This window comes from Phalacrocorax aristotelis, chromosome 8, assembly GCF_949628215.1.
Source record: "Phalacrocorax aristotelis chromosome 8, bGulAri2.1, whole genome shotgun sequence".
Classification (NCBI taxonomy): domain Eukaryota; kingdom Metazoa; phylum Chordata; class Aves; order Suliformes; family Phalacrocoracidae; genus Phalacrocorax; species Phalacrocorax aristotelis.
The window spans coordinates 28,741,588-28,755,236 of record NC_134283.1 but is presented as its reverse complement, the minus strand read 5'-3'; the positions used below and the strand labels follow the sequence as shown (position 1 = coordinate 28,755,236).

At 36.0% G+C, this 13,649-nt stretch overlaps 1 protein-coding gene across 2 annotated transcripts in view; it reads right to left on the bottom strand.

Annotated features, from left to right (window-relative positions):
- TENM2 (teneurin transmembrane protein 2) overlaps positions 1–13,649 on the bottom strand; it is a 632,063-nt gene that overhangs the window by 315,589 nt on the left and 302,825 nt on the right. Inside the window, exon 4 of one of the 2 annotated variants that reach the window (XM_075102131.1) lies at positions 1,684–1,767. The exons of the other annotated variant lie outside the window; for it this stretch is intronic. Within the exon in view, the coding sequence (XP_074958232.1) occupies positions 1,684–1,767 (84 nt within the window). The remainder of the gene's footprint in view (positions 1–1,683; positions 1,768–13,649) is intronic. 2 annotated transcript variants of the gene reach the window in all.

Here is a 13,649-nt window from a genome sequence, read left to right as displayed (position 1 = left end):
GATATTTACAAGATCATTTCCATTCTTTTTTAATTTCATCTTTATTACCAGCCATACACATGCCACCTTGGGCAATTTTTAGTATTATATGCCAGCATTATGGAAATTTAATTGCTCTACCAAACACTCTGGCTCCCACTCCTCTAAGAAGCATGGAAATACAAAAAAATGGTCCTTATCTCCACTTTGAAAACACACTGAGCATTCTTGGGCTGCATTAACTACAAAATGGTCACAGATGCTCACTACTGTCCAGAATTTGATGTAAGAAACAGTCCCAGTATTTGCTCAGACACTGAGGTTCCAGGCATAATGCCATTCACTAGTTTTTACCAACAATCAAGCAATTATGGAAAGAAGTATATCAGAAAATCAAACTTGGGGTGATCAGAAAACCTTGTTTTATATCTCATTTAAATATTGAGCAAGCAGAATTATTCCTGGTTAGGGCCCTAATTCAGCAAAGCATTTACTTAAGTGCTTAAATGAAAATCCCATCTGAAAAGGTATCTTTCATGTATGTACTAGGTAACAGTTGCAATGTAAAAAAAGAATGAAATATCAAAATAAGTCTTTTATCTCATTAGGCAGTCAAATACAAGGCAAAAACTGCAGTGTTGAGGACAAAAGACTTAATAAAAAATGGCCTATGATAAATTAGTAAGGGCACATAGTGACATTCTGTTTAGTATATGTGTACGTACCCAATGAATGAGATAATTTTTTGAATTCAAGAAACATCAAGAGGAAGGTGTCACTGAATCATTATCTTTGTACTAAAATTCCTTGAGATGTCTTTGGATTTATATTAATATGCCTTGTCAATTTTTTCTTTTGGTAAAAAGTACATTGCAAGCTTTTTTCCCCAAACATCCTCCTCCTCCCGAAGGAGTTTTGCTCTTGGGGAAACAAATGGTATACGTGTGTCAGGGGAGAGGGAGTAGTGGTACTTAAAAAAAAACCAGTCTACAAATGAGGTGATTCCCTACAAAACTAAAAAAACCCAACAGACCCCTGATTGTTTTCTGCAGCCCCTAAGATACAAAACTTTACTGTCACACCAAGTGTGACTGTCTGAATCTGGACCTCTCAGATCAAAAAAATTCAAAATCAAGACTAAAGATGAACAGATTGATCACTGACTCTTTCATTAGAAAGTCAGATTTAAGAATCACTGAAGCAACATGTATCATATGCAAACTTTTACCAATGGGATAAACCATATATAATTGCCTTTGCGAAAATATTGCTAGATACAGGTATCATATTATTTTTAAATTATGCCTCTGTGTAACCAGATTTGGCATCTCTTATGTGTCTTAGCTCTCTTTCTCTCCAAATAATGAGCCCCATCCTGTGAAGCAACATCAGCTCAGGGAAAGCGCAGCTCCTTCACCACCCAGTGAAGACTCCCAATAAAAAAAACCCACCCTTACTTAGTTCAAACAAATCAGGAAGGTAATACTCAGCAATGACATAAAAATAAGTAGTACAGAGAGATTAGGTTTATTTAACAGAATATAAATACCCAGGAGGAAAAAAAACCCAACCAAACAAAAAAATCCCACAATATATAACACGCAGAACATAAACAGAATGAGATTAATCACTGCAAAACCCACAAATTCTAAACTAGGTTCTAAGTTTACAAGGAATACAGTTTAAGCAAGGAAAAAACCTTACGTATTAGAGAGTTCTTTGTCTCAGCCAGCTGCTGCCAGCTTGTCTGTCTGTCTTTCAATTTCTCAGAAAGGTGTGTGTGAAAATCTAAATGAAATAAAACAAATACATTTTAGAGATGGTTCTTTTCCTCCTTTTCTTCCATTCCATTCACCTTTGGTGTAATATTGCCTATAGAATGTTTCACCTCCTCCCACCCAACGCATTTCTAAATAAAAAAAAAATACATTACTCATTATTATATAGAGATTGAGACTTCTTTTATCTTGTTATCAATGACGTATAAAAAAGCATATTGAGTAGCAGTAGTACCGGTGAAATCTTGCTTTGCAGGAGGTACACATGCCACTGTCGGTATCATTAACCATGAAAAAGGACAGAGTGCAGAAAAAATCTGGCTATAATACATGTGTTAGAATTTAAGTTGAAGTCCATGAGAGTTTCCATGCATGCTGTACAGTAGCTATTTAAGATCATATTAACTTCTTTTCCAAGTATTACCTATTATTCCTATAGCCAAGTATTTATCATTACATCCTTCTAAAAGATAATTTTTATCTCAAACCAGACTTTTAAGATACATTTGGAAATGGACACTTTCAGTTGTAATGAATCACTTCTCACATGTTTATTGCAGCAGGATGATGACTTTTACATTGACTATCAACATAATCAGGCTCATTCTGCTTCATCTCAACTAGACATGAACCAGTGAAACTGCACTCTTGCAAGGATGACAATTTTCTTCTGTCTCGTAAAAACTCTCCAGCTTTAGGAAGACATATTTATATATGATATATATATATATCAAAAAATAATTGTGTAGCTTTGAATAGTCTCTCTCTTTGACTAAAAAGAAAACTGGTTTCTCTTGGTCGTACAACTAATTTAAATATACCTGGATTTTGAAAACAAAGTAATTAGGGAGTCCTCTTATATATGAAAAGCAGAAAATCAATTGAAAATTGTTATTGAATTTCATAATAGCAACAGGAGAGTTTTCAGATGTAATAAACAGGAAACGTAAAACCTATTTTTATTTATTTATGTGAACTTCCTTGCACAAACCAGTAAAAGAAGCCGCCTAGTAATTGATGCATGGTCACTTCAATTCTTGTTCTTCACTGCCTTTCAGGCTTCACTGGGAAATTATTTTACTTGGTACATCTCAGTCTCAAATCCTTAATCATTTTTATAAGATAATTATTCAATCTTGCACCCACCCAAGACTCACCAGAATCAACAATGAAAATGTGATCTGTATACCACAGTAATTTGTTATATGCAAAGAAGAAAAAGGCAATGCATTGACACTTAAGTTATAAAAACAGCTGCCCAAAAATATAGAAAATAAACTGGTAAAGACGTAACGTAAAGATGCAGGGTAAAGATGTAAGACAGCAACATAGCTATTTGTTAGGAGCACAAATATTTTGGACCTAAAATGCCTGCAACAGAAAGAATTTGAAAGAATAACAGCTCCTGAGTCTTTCATTGCCGGTTTGGGGGGAAAAAGTAATTTTAAGGAGACAAGTTATACTTTTACAAACAAAAAACAGATTAAGTTTGCCCTGCCTAAATGTCTCCTTGCCACTGATGAAATTCAAGTTTGATGTGCTGTGACTGTAAGTCTTTTTTCAGGTCTTTTGGGTCATGTCTAATTAGTTCAGCTTTACTTTTGATGATACAGTCTTTTGATTTAAAAACAAGAGATTTTCAGGAATGCTCCACTGAAAGATAATTCGAAGAACCACATGCAAGTGAAGCAAAGATACATGAAGTGCAAACACGACTGTCAACATAAAAACTTTGGTAAATGAATAATTAAAAAAAGAAAAAAATCACTGCAAATTTCTTCATTTTGGTGTTACCAGCAATTTTCCCCAAAATATAATACTAAATTTGATTATATTATTTTCATATTTTTCGTATTTTAAAAATAGGAGAAATTAAATATAAGTAAACACATACATACACAGGAATATATCAAATAGGAAGTCATGTAATTGTTTCAATAAGCTTTTTTTTTTCTTTTTCTTTTTCCCTTTTCATCTTAATATGGACAAAATGGACCAAATAGATAAAATGGACCAAATTCTTAAATACAGTGTAATTCTTCTGTGGTACTTAAAATCAAACGAAACAATTTTAGTAGCTTGCAATTTTACAGTTTCTATCCCACCCTGTAATATGCAAATTTTTGAAATCTTTACTGTCTCTGTTTTTGTTTTAAAAGTTTTAATTTCTTTTTCAAGGCGAAAAGACAGAATTAATCCATCAACAGTTTATCTGTTGACATTTTATCACATTACCCTTTAAGCTTGTGTATGTCACTGAATCTGCTGTTCTCTATTTTTACCTGTCTGTGGCCACCTTGGGATATTTGATCCTTACAATTACAAAGGAGGAGGACCACAAACTGTTCCCCCAAAGAAGCTGAGCCATCCCTCTTTTTGATGCAAAACATCTAAAACTAGGTTTTCAAGTTCTGTTTTTCCAACAATTTTTTTAAAAAAAGTTTGCTACCATTGCCCAAAGGAAAGGATAATTTAAATGTTGAGACACTTTAAAAATAGCGTCATCCGAAGGGAAGCCTCCATGGGTATTACCTTCCTTTGACCCTCACAGGGAGTTAAACCTAATTGCATTTAGGGTTATCTCTAGCAGCTACACTCAGAATCAAACATCCTCATGAGGACTATTGTTCTAACTAATCTACTTATTAGGCTTTTATTCAGATTTAGTACAGTCTTTTATAAAAAAAAAAAAAACAACATCTCAAAGGGATAGTAATGGATTTTGCAATTATCAGCCAGGAAAGAACAGACTACAACCTACAATCTTTGGCCTTGTCAAAAATTCAGAAAAATAATCTTTTGTAAGTAAATCTTTAGATCATTAAGTGAATTTCAGTCCCTATCAGACACCACACTTCACATCCAGAAAAAGAAAAGCCTGTGTGAATTTGCTAAGCTTTCCTCTTACACACTCCTCTAAAACACAAATGCCACAATGTCCACAGGTCTGTTTGCTCCTACAGTAATTGACAGAGAGAAATAAATCTGCTTTCTGCACCTTACTTTTGAACTAAAAAATGAGTAGCAGTTTTCAGCTTTCTGTCTCAAGTCCCAGTTTAGGTTAAAAATCAATCCTGATACTGCTAATTTTAAATAATAGTATAAATATTAGCAACACTTTTTGAAATTTGAGAAAACAAATACTACAATTCCTAACCCAGTCTCCCGTGAGGTATACAATGTTCAGACTAGCTGTGTGTCTTCTGCATGGTATTCAGCAAACTAATTTCCTTCTCCTTTCCTCAGAGCAGCCTTTTCAGAAACTGACACTCTGCTTCCATCGTTCTATTATTTTTTAACATTTATCTAATTTCCCTCACACCCCAACAGTCTCCCACGAGGCCTGGCACTCTGACAAGACCTACACGACATCTTCTTGCTGTCCAACAGAAAGGCTAACAGGGAAAGGTTGTAATCACTCTCACCATTTTCATTCCCTCTCTATTGCTGTGCCGTGTAACCAGAAACCAGGAGGCACCTCGGAACACCATGCAGTCAGAGGTCCTGCTCGTCAGGATCCCACCGCAGAGCATTCCTGGGCCCCACAGGACATGTCTTTCTCACAGCAAAGAGGCTGATTACTAAATACCATGTTGTTCTTAATTCATGGTTCCTCTTTTGAGCTGGCCTAACAATGACTCGCAACTGTTACCTATCCAGGAACAAGTATCACTCCTATCTCTTCTTTCTCTCTCCCACCCCATCCCCAGCTGTTTCCTTCCTTTGGTATTTTCCCCTTCATAGTCCTGTCTGAATGGATGCTTCCAACTATGCACTACAAATTTTCACCCTTTAGTTTAGTCAGGTATTCGGGAATTTCACTTTTTAACATTTCCTAGCAAGCATCACTAAAAGCTTGCTACCAGTCATATAGTACATGCTCCACCCTTTAATATGATAACACAATGTTTATGATTTTTTGTTTACAGTATGAAGTCTTTTTGCATTTTATAAGGCTTGCTTTCTCCACTCATAATTCTTATGCCTCTCTGCCAACATTCATCTAGAAAATAACTGGAACTTCAAACATTACCAGAGCCTAAATATCCTCCCTAAGGTCTATTCTCATTTTTCCCTCTTCTATTTATCCAAGGACATAAACCAATTTTTACTGGTAATATACAATACAAAGATGGTTGCATTTCAAAAAAGGTCTTACAAAAACAATACCCTTAATTTCTCATGCTGCTTCCACTCTCTCTCAATATTCACACAAAAAGATCCAGTAACAAACACTTGCTCCATTTCTGGTCACACCTCCGCATCTGAGGCTTGTCCCAGGTGTCTCTGACCTCTTCTCTACTGAACATTTTCAATGAGCAGATGTTCCGCCCCTGTTAATACCTTAAGCATGTTTTCATTGGTATTTTCTTACTGTTTAGTACTGATCATTGTGGGTTTTGAGGAATAGGACAAAAACTGTAACAACTGACAGAACACTCTCTCACTACTGGGCAAGTCAAACCTCTACGTTTTCCGCAAATAATCTTTTCTGGTTTTGTTCACATTCTCCGCTAACATTTTGGATCAAGCACACTGGACAGACATAACAAATGTGATACTCTTTTCTAATTTCATCATATTCATTTTTTGCTTCCAGAAATTATATACATAGAGGTTAAGAATCAGTATTACTAAATATCATGCAGAAAAGTATGGGAATATGAACCAATCTGTAATAAAAGAGTCACATCATTTTTCTTTTCCTATATTGTCTGCTGTTTTACTCTATTATGTTCTATTGCACATTTTATACTCAATGTTTCGTTTGATCTTTTACGAAAGTTGTATTAATTTTTCTCTCCTTTGAAGCACATTCAGCAAGCCAATTAAACTTAAAAATGCTGCAGCTGCATAGTATACTAGCAGCTCTCAAGCAGAATTATTCTCCAATCAAAGCGCCAGCAACATATATTTTATTTTTTGAGAGCATACATTTAAATGTTAACACACCACCAAATATTCATGCAAGAATGACAAATGCTACAAAGGAAAATGCTCTATTATTAGTTCAAGTACATTTGAAGCCTATTATAATTAAGTGAACTTAACGTCAAATAAACCATTTTCACTGTCCTCTGTCTACCAAAGGTAAGTACTGATGGGAGTCAGAAGAATTTTTGGTTCACGTTGCTATTCATGATGTCCTAAATATTACCAAACATGACCAGCAACAAATCTACTGCACCAAGACCTGGGTTTTCCAAGTGCATTGCCCATGCCTCTTACACAGAATCAACTAAGCAACTCACTACATTAGAGACAATGGTACAAGACATAAAATGCCAAATACCTTCATTCTGTATTTTAATTTCCTATGGACTAATAAAAGAATTAGGATGTGCTACTACCCTAAGAATCACAGGGAGATGAGTAATTCAGATCAGCACTTAGTTGAGAGCACAGACCTGTCTATTTCTTTGTGCAGAAGTCTGTCTACACCTATGAACTTAAAGTGAACTGGAACTAAATTTCAAGTGGATTTATTTCAGTCAAATTAAATGGTCTCAACTTGTCGTATTTCCAAATTTGGATGAATCTTCTCAAATGCCCCTGAACAGTCAAGCCCTAACATCTAAAATACCCATAATTGCCCCTCAATTCAACATGGTCATTGACTCACATCAAAAGAAAAACTCTAAGTGAGACTTCATAACATTTTTCTCTCCTTTTCATGCTGTTTCCTTCTGGTTTTGTTCTGCTCTGCTCTGTAAAGTAAGGGTCAATTTAACAACCATTACTTCATGCTGTTAGAAATGGGTTAGTTATCCCCACATGGGTCAATGACAGCTACAGGTCAATATCTCCGTAATTTATCAAAACATAAGCCACAACTCTCATGGGAATAATTTATTAAAAACTAAGAGAAGCTTCAGCCTTAAGCAGCAACTACAGATACTCTAAGGTTGTTTTCTCTTTCTTTAATACCTCTTTCATGCAAGTCTTTCTCCAAAATAATACTTAATTATTAGTTCAGCCTCTGATCCAATGACTATGTTTTTAAATCAAAAACTTATGCCTGGAAAGACCAATAGTTGAATTATTAGGCTAGCTAACAAACTAAACAGCTACTGGTAAAAGCTATTTGAAAAACAAACAAACAACCCACCCACTAATTAAAACCAGTATCACTACATAAATACGGTGACAAAAAAAATCACATTAACCATGTTTTACAACAAAAGTGGTTAGGTACAAAGCTTAAATTTAGAGGGGATTATATGCATTGTACTGCAACCCATCAACACTTCAGTTAAAGCACCCACTGCTGTTCTTTGTTATTTTTGGCAGCACACAAAACTGTGTAAATAAAAACTGTAGAGAGAAAGCTAAAAAGAATTTAAAGAATTCTAAAGAATTCCTTAGAAAGAATTTTTCTCCTTTTTGGGGAATACATATTGATACCCTGTATTTTTTCAGCTTGAAAGTGTAAAGAAAGGAAAAAAATCAACCATAATGCTACAGTAAAAATTATCTGCCATGCACTAAAAATTATCTTCCACATACTACTTTGCTGCTTCTTTTGTGAGTAAGGGAATAAACCTAAGTTAGCTGCTCTTGATAAGATTGCACTTGTTTTTATTTAGCAACTAATATCAGCAGAATGGAGCACTGTGAAATAAACATTAAGGGATTCATAAAGCAATGGAAAGAAGGTTTTCTGGTACAAGCACGCAATTCTAATAGTGGTGAATTATTGTAACTACATGTTGGGTCTTGTGTCACCCCACCCCTCCTCCAAAACAAACTAAAAAGCAAACCACCAAAACTTGATTTCTTCCATCAAAAGAACACTGTAAAGCTAAGACATGGACAAAAAAGGTAAGAAGGACCAAAGTGCTACAACATTAGTTCTACTGACACATTGGGTATTTTTTTCAATGACCTGAATATTCCACAGGCCCTACAACATACTGTATGTTTCTAACACTGTAAACAATTGCGCATTTAAAATTTAGGCAACCCTAAAAATACAAAGAAAACTTAAAACAAATACATACAGTTGTGTTCCTAGAGAGGTGGGAATTGGGATCAATGTACTAGTGATGATAATGCCTTACAAAACAAAACAAAAAAGCTCTTAAAGTAGTAACTTCAGCATCCGACTTTCTCATTACAGTTATGTTCTTCACTTTTAGAGATTTATTGTTTTTTAACAAAGGCAAGTTAATTAATTGATAAGCCTCGATCACATTTAGACCTACTTTTACCTACTGATCTCCTCTTTCTGTAGCAAGTTCTATTAGTGGGGGGGGGGGCGGGGGGGAGAAATCAAATTACAGTTTTGAAGTTATTTAATTGGTAAAATCTAATTTGTCATCTGTGCCTGTAACAATTTTGAAGAACTAAGAACTGGCACACAATTAACAAGAGACAAGTAGACAAACTTATGGTCGTACTGTGTTGTTTGTTGGGAAAAAATTGTAAGGACAAGTTTTTTTTTACACTAAAAAATATGAAGCTATTACAGTCATTCTTCACAAGGAAACTATGCCATACTTTGGGTGACCCATCTCACTGGCTCTTACCTCTTGCAGTTCTACAACATCGTTCTTTAAATGGAAGAATGAGAATTCAGTGTATCGTTCAAGGTATGGACATCCCACACCTTTACAGAATGGCACTAATGATATTTTCCGGTTTGTTCTTTACATCAGCTTTCTGCTGGTTTCTCTTGCCTATTGTAAGAAGGGGGTTGTTTACATTATTGTAATATCGTATGGATAACCTTTCTTAGGATTGTCCACTGTCACACTAACATCACTTTCCTGAATAATAATAGAAAATTCAGAGCCCACCATATTTCCTCATCGATTATCAATTTCACCTGCTGATTTCTCTCCCACCCGCTCTGCATCACGAGATTCTTCAGGAAATTTGTCACTGTCTGTCTTCACTACCCTGGTGTCCTGGTTTGGACCGGGATAGAGTTAATTTTCCTCCTAGTAGCTGGTACAGTGCTGTGTTTTGGATTTAGCATGAGCATAATGTGATAACACACTGATGTTTTAGTGTAAGCACTGCTTAATGACAACTAATGAAAGGACTTTTCAGCTTCCCATGCTTGGACACCAAGGAGGTGCACAGGGAGCTGGGAGGGGGGCACAGCCAGGACAGCTGACCCCAACTGGCCAAAGGGATATCCCACACCATATGAGGTCATGCTCAGTATATTAACTGGAGGGGAGCTGGCCAGGGGGCAACAATTGCTGCTCAGGGACACGCTAGGCATTGGTCAGTAGGTGGTGAGTGGTTGCATCACTTGGTTTTCGTGGGTTTAGTTTCTCTCTCTCTTTTTGATGTTTTCCTTTTCATCATTGTCATCACTGTTGTTATATTTCACTTCAATCATTAAATTGTTCTTATCTTAACCCATGACGCTTTCATACTTCTGCTCTTCTGATTCTCTCACCCATCCCACCAGGGAGGAGGAGGGTGAGCAAGCAGCTGTGCAGTGCTTGGTTGCCAGCTGGGGTTAAACTACGGCACCTGGATAACATTTGGCATACAGAAAACAATCACCTCAGTACACATCTGTTTTCCCAGCTCACTTAAAAAGGCACCAAAATTGAATTTGCCCCATGAATGGGACAGCAAAAATCACAGGAGGCAGCTGTACTACACTCAAAAAACCAGACAAATTCAGCTCTTTTATGTAACAATGTATGTTTACCTTCCACAGCATCGTAGCTGATTCCCTCTGCATACAAGACAGGCTAGTAACAGATATACTCATGTGTTTTCTGATAGATAGAATCTAGCCGTAAGGACTCTGCCTGGTTTCCACAAACCAAGCAGTTTATACAAGAGCAAGAATTGACTGGACAAGACAGACATACATAAACGTAGCACCAGTTCATGCCGTGCACTATTAGAGAAAAAGCGTTAGACACAATGACTCAAAAGGGATAACATTTCAGAGTAAATAAACATACACACTACTTTCTACATATACCAGAATGTTATTTAGGATGTGAAAAACACTGCAATATATTCTAAGCTACAAATATTGAGTCATGTGGTGAGTGACCTAGTTTCCTTTTCATTTTTCAGTGTATTTTTAGTTATTCCCTGTTGATTTATGTTTTCATTAAAACCTATGGGATACGTCCTTTTGAAGTCTGCTGGAGACTGAATGGACATATGATGCTCTTTAAAGAATACCTAAGCATTTTTTGCCAATGGTCTCTCTGTTTTAAAGTCATACTTCTAATAGAAGCTCAGTTGAAGAGCAAATAAGCATCATTTGTTTACCACTTTATCTTATCTTTCCTTCACAGGAATTTAAATGCAAATGTGAAACCGAAGGAACACCAACAAATGCATCAACTGCTAGTGCAGTCTAATGACTACAGTCAACAAAGGAAAGGAGAATACTGTGGTCTCTGCTTAGCGCCACAGCATTCTGCAGCTGGCAGTACTAGCAGTGTTCTGCATAACTTATTTTTGCAACTGAATTTATATAGAAATACTTTGAAAATCATCCCAGAATTTATACAGAAGTGGTGTAATTAATTTCTGTAACCTTGTGGAATGGCATATAACATTTTATGTCGACAGCTAAGGAGGTTATATTGATCTGAAATAGAAAAAGACAACCCACCTAAGAAAAAAGCCCTCTGAGTGCCTCCAATCATGCAGAAGATGCGTTAAAGGATTTCATTTTTTGTAAATTCTGAACTTAATGTTAAATAAGTGGAAACTTCTAATTTTTCTCAAACCAGAAATGTAACGTCAGTGAAATGAAGCCCACTGTTGTAATATTTTTTTTTGTATCAAAAAGGACCATAAAGCTTTAGAATTTATGTATGGACTTGCAAAGTTCAGAGTAATTAGTATCCAAATTTTTTGTTTTGCCTTTCTTTAACAGTGAATTAAGTTACAATATTAGATTTTGTGTAATAAACAAGGACAAAATATTGCGTAATGACCTAGCTTCAAATGAAGGCTCAATTACAGTAATGATCTTGATAATTATATTAGGACAGTCTAGGCTTCCCTACAGCTCTCTATTTTTCTAATGTAAAGAGAATTATGTGCATGATGACAGCAATGTGTCCTCATAAGCCTACTCTTACCTTATCCTGCCTACTTTAACATGCTCTACAAATTCAGTTTTAAGCTGCAGTTTTCAAGTATTTTGTCAATCACAGTTTACAAATGCATTCTGCTAAGGCAGCTGTCAGGACAAGATTCAGCAATGACAAGCTGTCTTGGCTCCTGTTCATTCTATCCTTAAGTCACCAACTCTTATTTTTATCTCTGAGGAGGAGAAATACTCTGGCTCAGAAAGGCTCTACCTGTTCACTAAACAGGCAGTTGAGTCACTATGTTGGCAAGGCTCCTGATCAACAGAACTAGGAGTACCAATAAATTCTCAGCAGCCCATTTATGCCTCCTTTTTTCTTATCATAAGTGCTATTCTGAAAATACTACTGGCACTCTGCACATAGAAGTGATTGAGTAAGAAGATACAGTGCAGGTTGTCAATTTATCCCGAAATAGCCTCTAGTGGATAGATAAAAGCCATCTAAACCATAGCAGAAGACAGAGCTATTACACAGAATTGCCAAATTCCCCACAAAGCATTCCAGACAAAATTTTGGCCTCTGTTACACACACACACACAAAAAAAAAAAAAGATGACAGCATATACCACTAGTTGTACATATAGTGAAAAATCAGTACATACTGAGGTATTTTCTTTTAAATCCTGGCAATTAAGAATTTTACAGCATCTTACTCTGTATAAATGTTGTAAGAGATATTTCATAAAGGCTAAAACTGGGATTATGCCAAACTTGCCTTTTAGCTTTAATTGTGTTATTGACTATATTACCTAAAAGAATGTTCACTTGTAATGACAAATCATGACTGGGAAAAAAATGTATAAATCTGCCCCCCAGTTACTATCATGGAAATACCATAAGCATAAGACTCTACACAGACAGCTTATCTCCAAAAATTTTAGTTAATCAAAATGAGTGCCATTTGATACTGTATGTGGTCTGTTGTGGGATGAAGGGAGGCATTTGAAAAGTAGTTCCAGTGTTAATCTATATCAAGTCCTTCTGCTTTAAGGGGAACAGAATGGAGAAAGTTTCAGTCTTCATTAAAGAGGAAGCAAGAAAAAGGTGGAGTAGTGACATGGATTTTAGAAGTGCTGAATATTTCCTGCACCAGTTGAGGTTAACAGAAAATAGCACTCGAAACAGTCTGGCATTTGAAAATAGACCTAATATGGACTTAGGACAAAATTTTCAATTATTGTCCATCTTTTAAGTGTGCATCATTGTCCATTTATGCCATATAAAAAGGAAAAAAAGCCATAAATGGGCCAGAGTAGTCTCAAAACTAAGAGAAACATAATGAGGATATGACCAGGAGACACCATTAAAACAATGTCTCATTGCCAACCCTAGCATGAGTGAAGGTTAGAAACTGAGCTAGAGGCAAGAACGAGGGTGCAGGAAGAACTCAGAGATAGGATCACAGCATGCAAATACGTCAATAAGTAGCTTGGGAATAGCTGGCCAGATGCTGTTTCGTAGCACTGTATATCGTTTTTGTGACAGACCAAACCAAAATCAGAAGTACACAAAGACTGTTGCATCTTAGCAACATTCCCTAACTCCCTCTTATGGCAGCTATTTTTGTATTACGATTCTAAAGGTCCCAGAGAAAGGAAACCATAAAGCAAATGAGAGTATTTAAGTTTCATTTATACCGTATATCCTCAACTATCTTGGAGAAAAAATTGGAACAGGTGAGCAGGGGCGTTTTGCCATTTTAAAAAGAATCTCTTCCACCTATTTAATGGTGCATTTCATTGCATCACACAACTGCATTAAGATTTTGGATGTCTGTGAACATAATGCAGACAATGTTCAG